Source organism: Alligator sinensis, unplaced genomic scaffold, assembly GCF_000455745.1.
Source record: "Alligator sinensis unplaced genomic scaffold, ASM45574v1 scaffold628_2, whole genome shotgun sequence".
Taxonomy (NCBI): Eukaryota; Metazoa; Chordata; order Crocodylia; family Alligatoridae; genus Alligator; species Alligator sinensis.
Window position 1 is genome coordinate 2,900,479 of NW_005841833.1, and position 15,501 is coordinate 2,915,979.

A 15,501-nucleotide genomic window follows, 5' to 3' on the forward strand; every position below is an offset into this window, starting at 1 on the left:
GCACCTCACTGATTTTTGACATTCCCAGTTTGGCTTTGGGTGTGCTTTGAGCCCCCAGCTGGGACTCGGGGCCCATCAGGGCACAACCTTAACATCAGTCCCATAAGAGGCAGTCTCAATAGTATTGATTTTACTAAGCCAGGCGGACAAAGAGGTGACCTCTCATTGATGTAACACTGCCCAGCACTGGCCTGTGACATGCTTCACAAGGTAGGGTATGGGAATAGAAGGTTAATTTCCAGCCTGGCAAGAAAAGTGACTGGCTGCACCAGATCATTTCCCATAAAGGTTATGTGATATATGATTTGAAATCAAATGAGCCCCTCTTCTCTTTCATAGCAGGATCTTGGGAGCTGCTGTGAAACCCACTGAAGCTGGAGGTGCAGTTTCTGACTCAAAAAATGTACTGGTTGCAAGCGAGACTGTTGCTTCTCATGAGATGCCTGATGTGATTTTCAGACCACGGTGATTTGAGGTGACTTGCGTAGGCTCAGTCCTTTTGTTGCTGAGTCCCCAGAGACAAATCAGGAATTCACAAGCTATTATTTACTGGGCTTTGGCCTCTAGTATGTACCCTTATACCAGGGGTGGGCAATTATTTTGGGTGGAGGGCCGCTTACTGAGTTTTGGCAAGCCATCGGGGGCCACATGACAGGTAGCCAGGGGCAGATAAATATTAATTTTTCTAAATTTTTTAGGGGCCCTGTGGGCTGGATAGAATGGCCTGGTGGGCTGCATCTAGCCCTTGGGCTGCGTTTTCCTCACCCCTGCTTCATACCCTCTGCCATCATCTAGTGCAGGAGTGGGCAATTATTTTGGGCAGAGGGCCACTTACAACAGCTTACATTTTCCTCTCTGGCACAGGAAAGCAGGAACAGCCCCACGGTCCCAGGCCAAAAGCATCTGCTAGGCAGGGGCTTCTGGTTGGGAGTGGGGGTGGGGCTGGGCGGGCCTTGCTGCTGGGTCCTGCTGTTGGCTTCCTCTGGGTCCTACTGCCCCTGGCTCCTGTCATCTTTGACAGGCAGCCAGGAGTAACTAAATATTTGTTTTCTAATTTTTTCAGGTGCCCCATGGGCCGAATAGAATGGCCTGGCAGGCTGGATCTGGCCCCCAGGCTGTATTTTGCCCACCCCAATCATGTGTCAGCACCAGGTGAGACAAACAGTAGTCAGAAGTAATGAGATACTTGTGTCCTATGACTATTAAAAGTCCTATGATAATGCAAGGCTGACAAGCTGAAGGCATTAACAACTTCCTGGTGCTCTTCCAGCCACTTATGCTTTTTTGTCTGAATCACAATCAGGTGCTGAAGTGCTTCACACCCTGTGGAAAGGGTAATATTTCTATTTAGCACAAGGAAGTGTGGGGCCTGGTGGGGAAAACAAGTTGCCTTGCTTCCTTTTTTTGCAAAAATACCTTGTGATCAAAAGTGAAAGTGTCACCGCAACTCAGATTATCCTGCTGAGGAGATGTTGCTATCCAAGGGCTCCTGCTCACTTGTCACGCACTTGAACCCCTAAATATAACATGCAGGTAATGCTCATTAAATGATCCTAAAGGCTCTGAAATGCCAGCGGTGCTATAGGCTTGCTCATGCTTTAAACCAAGGATTTGAAAAGCAAAAGGCAAACTTCAAAGTGTTTTTTTTTGTTTTGTTTTAAATGATTAACGGAACTGAAAAGCAGAATTTAAGCTGCTAACAGCCGGCATATCAATACACCATCCTTTTCTCAGATAATCTCCATAAAATACAGTGCAGGTTAAAGACCTTGAGAGAAAGAGAGAGACATTGATTTGAATACACGCTAGGTTGGCTGTTATAAATGGAGGGCCTATCCTGACCCATAATTTTGCACCCCAATTTGAGTGGCGGAGGTGAGGATGGATCCTCTTTTCTCTTGCAAAAGAGGAAGCAGCAGGGACCTTGGAGAACAAGCGCAGCCCAGCTGATGTTCTCTCTTCTCTCTTGCCAGGTACCTCAGGGTCTGGGAGCGAACCCATTTCTCTTGGGCCTGCGGCCAGTTGTTTATCTAGGAAGCTATCTTGTACTGGTTTCTCTGTCTCTTGCCTCCTTGTCTTGTGGAAGGAAATGAAAGCATCCCTTTGCAATTCGGGAAGGATTGGAAAGGTCTCTCGTTGCAATCTGGGAAACCATTCTTCTAAAAATAGCAGTTTCTCCTTGTCTTCTTGCTGCAAAACTGCGGCCCTTCCCTTTGCGACAGAAGCAGATTCTCACCGGATCTCCGTACGCTAGAAATAAAGCTCCTCTGAGATCATTCCTTGCTGGGGAGCGGGGGGAAGAGGGGTGCAAGGAAGTGATAAGCTCTAACATCAAACCCCTATTCCTGGGCACACAGCAAGAGGCCACGTGCAAAGGCACTTTTAATCCTGTGAGCGTGCAACAGCGTTTTGCTCTTTCCAAGTCCATCTCGTGATGCTGTGAAACTATGATAATTAAGAGACGCATCATGCATCGCGTTCTAGGAGGCTGCTTCAAAAAAACAAAACAAAAAAACCCCCAAGCCTGGGAAAGTAGATAAAGAGGATGAATAACGTATTTGAAACGTATGGCTTGCCCTTCTGGTTTAAAAATGCCTATGAAAAATGCATTCCTTTTTGTCAGGCTGCAGTTCGACTTTAAATCACCTCCGTGCCATCAACGGCAGGGTTTAGTTTTCAAATATGTTTCCACTTTGTTTCGACACAGCCCCGAGACATTTTCCCTGCGAGGGCAATAATTAAGGCAAGGCGCCTGGAAGCAACGATTCCTTTAGAAACGCTGTAATGAGTGTCTCGGGGCTGCACGATGTTTAGCTTCAAATGCTGATCGCTCCAGAGGTTACAATGAGACCCTGTTCCCTCCTGGGTACCTGTTGAAACGAAACCCATCATCTGATCACTTATAAACCACATATATTTTTTTTTCTGTGTGAAAAAAAGCCAAGTTGTTCTTTAAAACGATCTGAAATCACCCCAAAAGGAGAGCAGTTCTTGATGAATCAGGCTGGCTGGTATGATGCTGAATTTGGGGGACCGGGGCAGGGGCGGGTAGGATGAGTTTGATCTTCACCAAGGTAACATGGGACGGAGATGGCCGTTGTCAGTCTCATGCCCTTCACAACCCCCGCCGTGGTGGGATGCGCAGCCCGCCGGGCACTTGTAGATGTCCCCAAAGGGCAGCGGGCCAAGGGGCTGATGTCTCTGCTCTCCCAGCTGCAGCCACCAGCCTCATCCAAGCCCCCCAGATGCCCCACTCTACTACCTGGGGCTGTGTGACGTGCGTGGGGGGCTCTGCCCTTTCTCATGCAAGTAAGGCTTGCAAGGTGCAGTCTCAAGCAGGGTCAGCTTGTGTCAGTATGTGGGAGGGAGATCAGGAGGGGGCAGGGCTGGTCATACAAGGGGAAAGTGTTCAGACAGAGAGCAGGGGTGTGTGCGTGGCAAAGCACCTCTCCCTGAAGTTTTCTGAGCTTTGCCAACAGGTCTCTCTCTAGTGTGCTCATTCTTCCCATGCCATGGCCCTAAATCCTGATGAGGATTCATGTTTCTGTAAGGCCTAAAGGGACCTGCTCTGCTTGGGGGAGAAGTTTGCTGCACCTTTATCCACTTCTTCCCTTCTTACAAGAGCTACATGACTCCTCCTGGCGGGTCTAGGGCATTTCCTCTGCGTCTTTCCCATCGCACCTGAACTCTTTGGGGCACTACATGTCCATTGTCGGTGCCTGTTGGGATCAAGCCCACCCTGCAATCAATTCGGAAGGAAATGCAAGGAGGCAGGTTGCACAGACATGAAGCACCAAGCACTCGGCCCCCAATGAATCTCCGGAGCAAGCTGCTCTTTTGCAGTCATTCAAAAGTGTGCAGGAAGAATCGGGCTTCTTTTTAAAGGTTGTGCATTTTAATGATAAAGCACAGAGGGAGTGTTGTACCCACACATTGCAAGAGGAAGGGGCAAAAAAGAAATGGGGGTATTGTGCATCACAGACAACAGGCAGAGGCTTTTCACCGCAGCTTGGACTTGCCCACCCAGCTCCAGAAACAGCCACCGTTTTGTACCAGTGGAGGAAGGGGGGGTCTGGGCATTGGACTTGTGATCTCCTGAGGTCCCTTCTGGCCTAGGAAGGGCTTCTCTAGGACGCTCCATTAGACCAGCACTTAATGCTTCAGAAACTCCCATGGTTCATGGGGTCCTGATGCACGGTCTGTGGGGTCCTGCTCACCTTGCCCGTACCTCCAAGTAGCACAGACTGCAGGAGTGCGGCTTGCTAAGGAGATTCATTGGGTGGCGGAGTCCTTTGCACCTCGTGTCTGTGCAACCTGCCTAGTAACCGTCAACCCACCCATCGACCCATGGTATCTGCCCGGCAGTCCTCCACTTTCTAAATAGCAGCAAAAGATCTCAGTGGGATTTGCTGCCTAAACCACAGAATGTCTCAGTGCCGCGTCTGGAAAAAACTGCCTTAAACGCATTTCTCCCCTGGGCTTAAAACAGGAAATAGCTGGCATAGCTTTGGCCATAGGAAAGAGCCGAATGAGCAGAGCTGAAGGGCCTCAGTACTGGCTTTCCATATGTTCAGGCAGATACGCTCGGTTCTCCACAGGCTAAGCATGCCGGGGGCGAAGAGGAGGCGTGTAACCTGGGAGCCCCTGTGCACCGCGAGTAGTGAGTGCAGCAGGACGGGGTCCGTGCTAGGGAGAGGGATCTGAAGGTGGATTTCTGCACGCCCTCCCCCTTTCCTATTATTGCCGCAGAAGCTGTCCAATTAAAGGGTGAGTCAACAAAGCTGCGGTGAGCGGTAGGAGCCCGTCAGTGCTGCCTCTGGGATGCAGATGCAGATTCAGGGCAGCGTTCTGCGCTCTCTTTCGCTTCTGCGAATCCTCTGGTTGCATGGGGTGTACATGAGGCATTACTGAGAACAGAAACTGGCTCTAGGCATGGGTGGCCTGTGCTCTTGAACGGCCACACTTTCCACTGGCTCCACCTGCGGGTCTGCTGCAGCCGCACCTGGGAAGATGGACCGTATCCTCATGTCTTGCAAGGTTGGTGCCACCCCAATGGCAGGTGGCAACGTCCTGACAAGTTCCTTCATCTCTGTTTCCAAATACCCGCAAGTGGTTCCTGGGGAGGGTTGAATTAGGAGCTTGGGTTTGGCTGATGGGCTAAGATGGATTCCAAGTTTTGGAAGTCTGGTGGCAGCAAAAGGAAGTGGGAAATGTTTAGGGATTTTAAGGGGCCAGCCAAAGGTTTGGGATGACGGTGATAACACTGAGAAGGGAAAAATTGGGGTCAGTGCCATGGAGGTGAACTCAGCTAGGTTATGAGCTCATCCTCGGAGCGAAGGAGACGGGACGCTTTGTTGCCTGGGATATTTCTGCTGGCCAGCCTTTCTCCAAGTAGTCTACTTGGGCATCTCTGATTGCTGCGGCTGTCAGCTGCAGAGGGCAAATGAATGCAAGTCAGGCTTGCAAAGACATGCTCCATCCCTTTGCTCCACCGCTGCTGTGCAAACTGGGAATCGGCTCCAGCCAGAGCCTCTGCAGGGCAAGCACTAACGGAAAGGCAGAAAAGCAGCAGGGAAGAGTCGATGCTCCAAATAAGGGAGAAATAATGGGGAGCTTTTCAACAGGGACATCACGAGCATTTGAGCTGAACACTAGAAATAGGACAGAAGGGGTGGCTGGAGCGAAGCTCGCTCTCACTCGGGGTGTCCAGGGTTTGGATAAACCAGAGTACGGAAACCTCACTAGCCTTGCACCGAAGTTGCCTCGTAGGAGCCCCCAGGGTGGGGCAGAGGGTGCGGTGGGGGTGTACGGTGCCCGTCGGCTTTTGTGTGCCACGTACATGTGTCCCCCTGCGTGGGGTTTAGGGGGCACATGACTTGGGGCAGACAAGCTTGCAGGGGCACAGACCCAGCGCTATTTTTCCTCCCCGGTCGGTTGAAATACCACGTCGTGATCCCTCCCCGCATGGTGAGCTGCACGGGGGGCTTCAGAAAGGCAGATCCCTGGTGCGAAACCCGCTCGCTCTCCCACCTGGGTTTAAACGGAGAACATTTGAAGCGAACGGTGAGCGTGGCTCCGTGACGAACAGAGACAGCGGGATCAAATGAGCAATCAGGATGCTCTTAATACACCTCCCCTGTGTCGTGCCAAAGCGAAGGGAACAGGACCACTTATGTAAACACCAGCCCCTGACCCACTTTCCTCTGTATCTTCTCTTCATTTCAGGATTTCTTGCTGTGTCCCTCTTCAGATTCCCGTCCTGCCATAGGCCTCTACTATCATTGCACACAAATTTCCCCGCAGAGCGTGGGCCCTTGCACTAACCCCTTTGCACCTGGTTGCTTCCCCACCTGTGATGGTGGAGCAGGAGCTGGATCCCAGGGGATGCTGGTGAAGGGCTGGGGTTAGACCTGAGGTCTCCTTGGCTTTAACTCCCACAGGGGTTGTTGACCAGTAGTCAGGGGGGGATTTGGGGTTGCAACCCTCCCTAGGGGATGATGCTTTAGGGCTTAATGATCTAGAACTGCAGGGAGGAGTTTGTGCTGACTTTAAGAGGAGGGAGGGGAAAGGGGATTTTTAAGCCAGGTAAAACAAATCCTAGCATCCCACAGGTAACACCTGAGAAGTGGGGAGGGCACCACCGCATCAGAGGGCTCAATATGGTAGGCAAAGGCTGCTGAGAAGCCCAAGAAAACCAGATAAAGGCAGCAGCTCTCCCCAGATGCAGTGCCTTGGCTAATCAACCCAGTACCCTGAAGACACGTTGCAGTACTTAGTGTCTAGATTACCTGCAGCGGAAGTTAAAGCTCTAATGGATCCGGCGTATAAACAAGATTTGGCAAGAGGCTCTGGACCGGCGGTGTTGTTTTCTTGGTGAGTTTTATGTGCGCTGGAACAGGCTGAGCTGTCTTTGCTCCGTGTTTATTGATGTGTTCCCCCTGCCTTGAAATGGGAGCCGGGAGGGTTTTGCTAAAACAAACCTGCTCCAGGCCTGCATGCTGCGAAGAGGCAGCGGGCAATGAGCTACGAGGCGGCCGAGGGGACCTTTCCGCCAGGGCTACGTTTTGGAAGCTTATGAAGCTTCTCAAGGCTCCCTTGAGGGTCCCTCGAGGCTCTGTGCTAGGACCCATACTATTTAACATCTTCATTAATGATGTGGACATTGGTGTCAGAAGCGGACTGGCCAAGTTCGCCGATGGTACCAAACTCTGGGGTAAAGCGTCCACACCTGAGGACAGGAGGGTGATCCAGGCTGACCTTCACAGGCTCAGGTATCGGGCGGACGAGAACCTGATGGTGTTCAACACCGAAAATGCAAGTTTCTCCACCTCGGGAGGAAAAACCTGCAGCATCCTTATAGGCTCGGCAGTGCTACGCTGGCTAGCACTACGGATGAAAGGGACTTGGGGGTCATGATTGACTACAAGGTGAACATAAACCTTCAATGTGATGCTGCGGCTAGTAAAGTGATCAAAACACTGGCTTGCATCCATAGATGCTTCTCAAGTAAATCCCGGGACGTCATTCTCCCTTTGTACTCGGCCTTGGTGAGGCCGCAGCTGGAGTACTGCGTCCAGCTTTGGGCTCCACAATTCACAAAGGATGTGGAGAAGCTTGAGAGAGTGCAGAGGAGAGCCACGCGCATGATCAGAGGTCAGGGAAGCAGACCTTATGCTGAGAGGCTGAGAGCCCTGGGACTCTTCAGCCTGGAAAAGCGCAGGCTCGGGGGTGATCTGGTGGCCACCTATAAGTTTATCAGGGTGCTCATCAGGATCTGGGAGAACGTTTGTTCACCAGAGCACCCCAAGGGATGACAAGGTTGAACGGTTATAAACTCCAGCAAGACCGTTTCAGGCTGGACATAAGGAAGAATTTCTTTACTGTCCGAGCCCCCAAGGCTTGGAATAGCCTGCCATCAGAGGTGGTTCAAGCACCTACTTTAAACGCCTTCAAGACACATTTGGATATTTGTCTTGCTGGGATCCTACGATCCCTGAGGACTTCCTGCCCCTGGGGCGGGGGGCTGGTCTCGATGATCTTCCGAGGTCCCTTCCAGCCCGAATGTCTATGAATCCATGAAGCAGAAACCAAGCAGGAAACTGCATGGTAAGTTGGAAAAGTCTAAAAAAACCATGCAGGTCGGAAACTTCATAGTTAAGAAAATCTTATTTGTTCCACTAGATGTGTGCTGGAGCTACTTCTCAGACAGGCGTTGTAGAAACAGGTGGTGCATGTGTGGTGGTGGGGCGGGGTGGGAGGTTGGTGGGTTACAACCAGCAGTGACAAACAGGGCTTTCCCTAGGAGAAGTTGTGGCTGGGACTTGGTTTCAGAAACCTTCTGTTGATGACAAAAAAGGGAAGAAAACTAACATGTCCCCTTGCTTCTGGAGAGGAACAGGACTCTGCACCCCAGGCTGAGCTGATTTCAGTGTGACTCTCACTCCGAGTTTGCTTTCAGGTGCCTCCAGAATGGACAGTGCAAAGGGATGTCCTTGGCACAGCTGGATAATGGCTTTAAACATCTGCCAGAGCTTGAGGAAAAAGGCAGGGCAGGTGCTGCTGTTTCTGGAGCTGTCTTTCCTCCTAACCGGTGGATTGTTTCACCAGTCTCCTGGGGGGTACAGAGCTGCAATTGCTATTCCCAGAGGACCTCATCTGCTTCCTGGACTTGAAACATGTGCTTGCTTTGGGTTTATAAAGTTTTCTTTGCAAGTAAGAAAGCTCAAAAGTTTTAAAAAGAGACCCCACCCACACCCTGAGGTTTGTCTGATCCCAGCAAATTGAGCTTTAAGAAAACCACATTATCATGGGGCTTGAGGTAACATGCTGTGAGTTGGCAGTCCCGGATCTGCTGGCGATGGGAACAGCTTTACGACTTGCAGGGTTATGGTGTGCAGCTGTCGCTGGACATGGCGACACCGTGCAGCTGGATGGTCCTGTCTGTGGGAAGCTGGACCTGGCAGCGAATTGCTTCTGGCATGGCAGGGCCAGTGCGTGTCTCAGCAGCAGCTGGCCCTGACAAAACAGAAGAGCCATGCATGCTTTGAGGGGGCCACCAGGACTGGCTTTGACAGACCTGGTTGAGCCTGAGATGCTGGGAGTAGCAGCTATGCCCAGCTGTGCATAGGGGAGAAGGTGAGCTGGCACCTGGGCTGCTGGTCTCAGCCCCAGTTGGCAGGTTCCTGACCCTGATCCCTGCCCCGATCGTGCAGGTTGGAGGTGAGGACTCTGCTAGCGGAGCAGTGGTGCGTTTAGACTGCCTTGCAGCCCGGGGTGTTGGGAAAAGCACTGTGGGCGGAGGGGCTCAGGCTAGGCACCGTCTCCAAAGGCCCTTATCCTGACTCGGGTCTGTCGTGGAATTGCTGAGTTCACTTCCTTACTCCCGGGTGGTGGAAAGGGACCTCAAATCCACCCTGGCACAGACCCTGGCTTTGCTGTTGTAGGGACTTGCTGACCGTTGGGAGCAGGGTATTTGCAAAGCTTGGTGGGGGGGGAGCCAGCTACCTACTTAGGGAGATGCTTTGCTCCTGGCTGGCCACTCCAACCCCCAAGGAATCTGGAGAGCCCAGGGCAGAAACCAACCTGCCACCAGAGGGGAAGGCACCTGGGAGCCCAGCAAGTCCTAGCTCCTGAGCTCCCTGCAAGGGATCTCGGAGCCCCTGGCCCCTTGGCTTGCCAAGCTGGGCATTGGGCAAGCTGCTGGAGAATCCAAAGGTGAGGGCCCAGTAGTTTGCTTGGGAACTTGGACTAGCAGGCCCCTTGGCTGGCTGCTGGGAAGGGCCAGATCCCTGGAAGCTCGAGTCTCCAAGCTCTTAGCTAGGGAGGCATCTGGGGGTCCCTGCTGACTGGTGCAGTCCCAGCAGCCTGGGCTTTGACAGGATGCCAGAAAGCCGGGGAGCCACAGGCCTCTGAGTTTAAGCTTCAGGCTAGACTTCAACCTCATTATATCTCTTTACAACGATCCCCTGCCTTACCGTGCCTAAGACAGACCATGCTCATATACAAGCAGCTCTTCAGGACTTTGTTTGATCCTGGTTCAAAGCCTGGCCCTTAGGCTGTATTTTCCACAAGCAGTCTCTTTTCTGGAGACAATTAACTTTATTATGGGTTTTTTTTTCTATTGCACAAACACTCCACGTGTCTTATAGTTATCTCCAAACATCCATGTGCAGTGAGGGGTACTGCTTAGTTTCATTGTTGTCAGGGGCTAGAAGGGACCTTACAGATCATCGGGTCCAGACCCCCTGCATGTGGGCAGGAAAGAGTCTTCCTCGTAGGACTCATTTGCTGCCATGGGTACAAAAAAGTGAACAAGGAGAACAATGGGGCATTAATATTTTTCCTTCAATTTTGATTCTATACACTCTTCTTATAGCTGGACGGTGAGCAACTTGGGCCAGGAAGCTTATCTGTGTTTGCACAGTGCTTGGTGGAGCGGGATCCTGTCCCATAACTTGAGCTCCTTGGTAACTTAAGTAGTCTGGTCTTTCTGCATCCAGCTGTCCACATCTGTTACAGCAGGAAGGGTAATTTAAAGCTAAGCTTCTGGAGGCCTCTGTGTATGAGCAGCATCTGGTTATAGCACTTGTACAGCCAAGCTTTTATAGTGTATTTTTGCTCGTTATGGTCATGTCCAGATGAGCATGGACATTTGTTTCCCCAGGGACAAGCAGCAGCACACCTTGTGCCACTGCTACTTGTCCCTAGGAATGCCCCTGCCATGTGTCCTCTGGCATGCAGCACATTACCTAAGTGCGGTAGGGGAGGCTGGGGCCAGCAACTGTGCTGGCCCCAGCACCCTTACCTGGGGTCCTTGGGGAGCTGCAGTTGTGGTGATCCTGTTGCTCAGAGCCCGGCCAGAGCCACTCATTTTGGGCGGCATGCACTGCCTGGCTTTTTTTTCATGCAGTTCATTTTGACCCCAGGATCAAAAAAAACCCTGCCACTGCTACTCTGCAGCACAGAGAACACCTGAATGTGCAGTGTGTGGCACCGCAGACATACCACACAGCTGCACTTGCTTGGACACACCCTATGTTAGCATCCAAACAGCAAATGTAAGGATGAGCACATTGCTATTTGAGGAGAAAAGCAGTAAAAAAAAGAAATCCTTCCAGATAGTCTTGTGTGTGGATTTCTTTCAAAACCTGGTATGTTTTCAACTAGATGTTACAGCCTTCAAGAATGTTAAGTGCAGGAAACAAGAAAATAGCGTTTGGTTTACATCCTATATTTAGATAAGGAATGTTTGGGGATTATTGGTTCTGGCCTGAACAGAAACATGGCAACTCAGTTAGACTCAGTGAATAATTGGGTCCACCACAGGCTTGCCCTGCAACTTGTTTTAGCAGAACTCCATTTCCCCGCATCTGATAACCTGGTACAATTCAGGCACCTATGTTTCAGCCAAAAGTAGCACTCGAATTGGCAAGCCGATATGGCCAGTTTCCCTACTTAGCTATTTTTCACTGACCTCTAGCGGTCGTTATTGTGGTTACAAGCTAGTTTAGGGTTATCAGACTTCACACAAGGGGTGAAGAGTGAGTTGTGCTCCAGTAGCTTAACATGTCTCCCATCTATATAGTTGGGTCAATAAGAGAGACTGGCAAGCCTCTAGACCAGCGATTCTCAACCAGCGTGCCTTGAGATCCTTTCAAGGGTGCTGCAGGGTACCACATAATGTCAGCACTGTTATTTTGGCAAATATGATTTATAAGATAAACCTAGAGATTTCAAAAAGGAATTAATTGTTAAAGACAGCCTGACCTGTTGTGGTCTTTCTGAGTTCTCTGCAACAGAAAAATTGCTCTAGTATTTTTTTGTCACCAAAAAACAAGTAGAAATAAAAGAGGTAGCATTTTCAGAGGGATGCCTAGACTAAAAAGCAAACCACTGCTCTAGACATATCCTGAGGTGCCAGGAAATGAGATATAGGGAGGGGGTGAGGCGTGTACTTGTAGGGAGGACAAGAGACGTGAAATGAAAGACTTCCAAACCAGTTGTACCAGGCAGATGAACTGCCACAGGCTGTTTAATATATTGCATATGTTGTACACAAAATAAAACTGATCTGCATTTTTTTTGCATAAACATTAAGACAAGGCAACACGCTTTCAAATAATCCTCTTCTATAAAACTCTCAGAAAAAAACTATACATTTACTGAATGAAATGCAGCCCTTCCAAACACTAGGATTTTCACTGCTGGGAATGACATATGACTTGAGTAAGTGCTTCCCCTCCTCACCTAGACACTTCCAGGAGAAACCGATAGGACGGTAATCGGTGTAGAAATAAGCTCAAGGATACCAATGATTTGTGCGCTACAAAGGTGGTTTAATACAGGCGAACAGTGAAACATTGTGCGTATATTGGGTGTACCTGACGGCTTCAGATTGGTAGTGCACTGGCTCCCTTCTCTAAACACCTAAACTAATTGCACTGCAATATTAATGAGAATAAGCTTTCATCACAGTTCTAGGTACTGGCTGCTTTCTTCTCAGGCTCTTCCTTGTTAGGATCTTGTTTTAGCTTGTAATCGGCCAGGGCTGCCTTGATGGCATCTTCAGCCAACACTGAAAGAGAAAGATGAAGAGCTTTCAAGCTTTTTTTGTAAACAAGGCTTACGCACCCAAGCATGCCTGCTTCTGCTTTTCACCCAAACCTGATCAGATTAACAGAATATTTGAGAGAGAGATGCATTTTAAAGCACCTCAGCGACTGGTCTCAATTCAAAGGATCTTGAGAAGCATGACAAAAGCAGAAGAAAATGTCTTCCTGATCTACGGCAGGCAGCTGGGTTTAGCTGTTACATCTTAAAACTTAAGTCTGTACTGACAACTTACTAGAGCAGTGCAGTTTAACTGGAGGAAGGCAGAGCTCCTTAGCAATATCTGTATTTCTTATCTCCAAGGCTTCATCCACCTGAAACAAAAATGGAAGATTACATTCTGGCTGCGACGCTTGTTCCCCACCTCCTGTCACGTACAGACATTTGTTAAAGGGATGCTCTTTGGCTGAACCGTCAGGATTGGGTACCAAGGAAGACGGGGAGAAGAAGCTTTTTGTTATGAACTCCTTGCTGATGATTATGTTAATTGGAGTTCATATTCTCGCACCGAGCCACTTGGCATCTCTTCCTGAAATCTAGCAGCACAGCAGGGCTCTAGGCAAAAGGTCTTCATGTGAACACGGGGTGGCAACTGAAGGCGCGGCAGCGTTACGACCAAATTACTGATGTCCAGACTAGGGTTCATAGCCTCCCTTTGTGCCAAGACCTAGAGAAACTAGACTGGATGAGTTGGGCTGGCTCTGCAATAGGGTCGTAGGACCAAAAAGACTGGGGACCCCTGGGTTGGATATTACTATAGAAAACCTGTACAGTCTGACCTACAATTGTACATCAGGATGCATTTTTTTTTTTGGTGCAAAAATATATCCCGATATAGATATATCTCCACCGCCTATATCGGAGTGCATATGGGAACGGCGTAAGTTGTGATCCTGAGGACGGTGGGATGGGAGAGGAAGGCCACAGGCGCGATTATGAGCTCTCCTTGTTCACGCAGCGCTTTAAGGTGTTGGTTGAAAACACCTTTTTCTTTCTGCATCAGCCACGGCCACGTTTGCAAAACCATCGAGCTCGGCGTTTCCAGACAGAGGAACAAACGCCTACGAATAACTGCCCGTAAGGACGGGATAGTCTCAGTCCGCCCGCCACCCCTCCCAGCTTCCCGTCTACCGGAGGGTGCGACGGGGGTCTTACCGTCTTCCCTTTCACCCACTCGGTGGCCAGGGAGCTCGAGGCGATTGCTGACCCGCAGCCAAAGGTTTTGAACCTTGCATCGACGATCTTCCCGCTGGCGTCCACTTCCACCTGCGAAGGGGGCAATGACGCTGGGTCGAAAGATGCCACCTGGCACCGGAAGAGCCGCCCGCGCGAGGCTCGAAACGCGACGGAGCAATGCTGCGAGCACGTGGCCTGCTAGACCGCCATGCGCTCGCAAATCGGGGCTTTGACACACGCCTCGTAACCCCGGGGTCGCTGCGCAGAGGAGCAAGGCAGGCACTGGGGGAAGCAGCAACCCGTGGAGAAGGACGAGGATTCCCGCCCCCCCTCATCCGATCTGCTGCTCTGCTTTCCGCTCCCCGCCCGATCCAGAGCTTCTGTATTGTGCTCCCCTCCCCCCTGCCCCGCGCACCTGCAGCTTCATGACGTCACCGCAGGCGGGCGCGCCCACCAGCCCCGTGCCCACGTTCTTGTTGCGCTTGTCGAGCGAGCCCACGTTGCGCGGGTTCTCGTAGTGATCCACCACCTTGCGGTGGTAGCCGCGGGACAGCTGCGCCAGCCGCCCGCCCGTCCGCAGCGCCGCCATCTTGCGCCGCCACTCCCCCTCCGTCACGTGACCCTGCCCGCGGCGGCGCCGGCGTCTCCCGCACGTCAACGCGCCCGCTACGTCCCCGCGGCGGCTAGCCCCGCCCCCTCACCGTGCGTAATGGCGTCGCCACGTGCCCCTGGTTAACCCTTTGCTGGGTGGTGGGAAACGAGGGTAGAGCCCGGTAGCTGATGATTTGCGGGGGGCGGTGTTTTGGCGGGTTCCTTTTGCCCCAGGCCTTAATCCCAAGCTAATCGTTACCCAGTCGAAGGTGGGTGGCTGGAGGTCATCAGAAATGTTATGTTTGCTAACAAAAACTATCAGGGCTCGCAGGCAGCAGTGGCGATGCCCAGCCGTGCGTAGGGGAGAGGGTGAGATGGCCCCTGCGCTGCTGGGCCAACTAGATTTTTGCAAAAAAAATTCTTTCCCTGCAAGCTTTCGGGCACCAACATCCTTCGTCAGGCACGGGAGAAAAGATTGTGTTTGCCGATACAAACGGTAGGCCGTAGCACCGAACGAGTCCGTTGCTCTGGGTAAAGAGTGGAGATGAGGCTGGGATGCCTGGACAAAAGCTGCATGGGGGCCACCCAAAACGCACACCTCCGCCACGGAGAAGGAGACCGGGCGCTGCCCGACCCAAAGTACACGTCAACACGCCAGCCTGCCAAGCGCCAGCCCCCCAGGCCTTGCACTAAGGTCACGGCCATGAGTTTGGGCAGGGATTTGGGGGCAAAATCCTTTTTGGGTCGCTCCCAAATCTTCACCACGGGGGGGGACTCTCGTGGAGAAACTGGTCTGGGCACTACCCCACTTCAAACATGGGGTGGGCCCATTTTGACAGCAATTAGGAGCAGCTCCAGAGCATCTCCAGGGTTGGGGATGGGGAAGCTTTGCAACCGCAGGGGATCCTGGTGTGTGTCATTCCCCAACAAGGTGCTGCAGCAGTGGGGGGGAGGGAGGGTGCACATACAGTGTTGATGCTTGCAAGGAATTGCCTCTGCCCCCCAAAGCGAGCGGGATGCGCTGAAACAGCTGGAAACCCACTGCAGCACCAGCCCAGCTGCCTGCATTGCACAACCTGCCACGCTCAACATGGCGGCTAAGCCCCGCCCCTCCCTTTCCCAACT

At 51.6% G+C, this 15,501-nt stretch overlaps 2 protein-coding genes across 2 annotated transcripts in view; one reads left to right on the top strand and one right to left on the bottom strand.

Moving 5' to 3' along the window:
- Positions 1-11,999: 11,999 nt before the first annotated feature.
- Positions 12,000-14,415, bottom strand: ISCU (iron-sulfur cluster assembly enzyme). Its single transcript, XM_006015155.3, has 4 exons — positions 14,201-14,415; positions 13,765-13,875; positions 12,845-12,923; positions 12,000-12,574 (listed from the first exon to the last, which is right to left on the bottom strand). The coding sequence occupies exons 1-4, from the start codon at positions 14,372-14,374 to the stop codon at positions 12,477-12,479; spliced, it is 462 nt and encodes a 153-aa protein (XP_006015217.1). The 5' UTR covers positions 14,375-14,415; the 3' UTR covers positions 12,000-12,476.
- A 535-nt stretch (positions 14,416-14,950) lies between these two features.
- SART3 (squamous cell carcinoma antigen recognized by T cells 3) overlaps positions 14,951-15,501 on the top strand; it is a 19,241-nt gene continuing 18,690 nt past the window's right edge. Inside the window, exon 1 of the mRNA XM_025199829.1 lies at positions 14,951-15,070. Within this exon, the coding sequence (XP_025055614.1) occupies positions 14,951-15,070 (120 nt within the window). The remainder of the gene's footprint in view (positions 15,071-15,501) is intronic.

Bases quoted from the DNA above. Each gene is read 5' to 3' on its own strand.
- ISCU (XM_006015155.3), bottom strand. From the start codon at position 14,374: ATGGCGGCGCTGCGGACGGGCGGGCGGCTGGCGCAGCTGTCCCGCGGC. The intron at 13,876-14,200 runs GTGCGCGGGGCA...CCCCCTTCGCAG, and splicing joins GTGACGTCATGAAGCTGCAG to GTGGAAGTGGACGCCAGCGG. The intron at 12,575-12,844 runs GTAAGTTGTCAG...TTTCTCTTTCAG, and splicing joins AGTTAAACTGCACTGCTCTA to TGTTGGCTGAAGATGCCATC.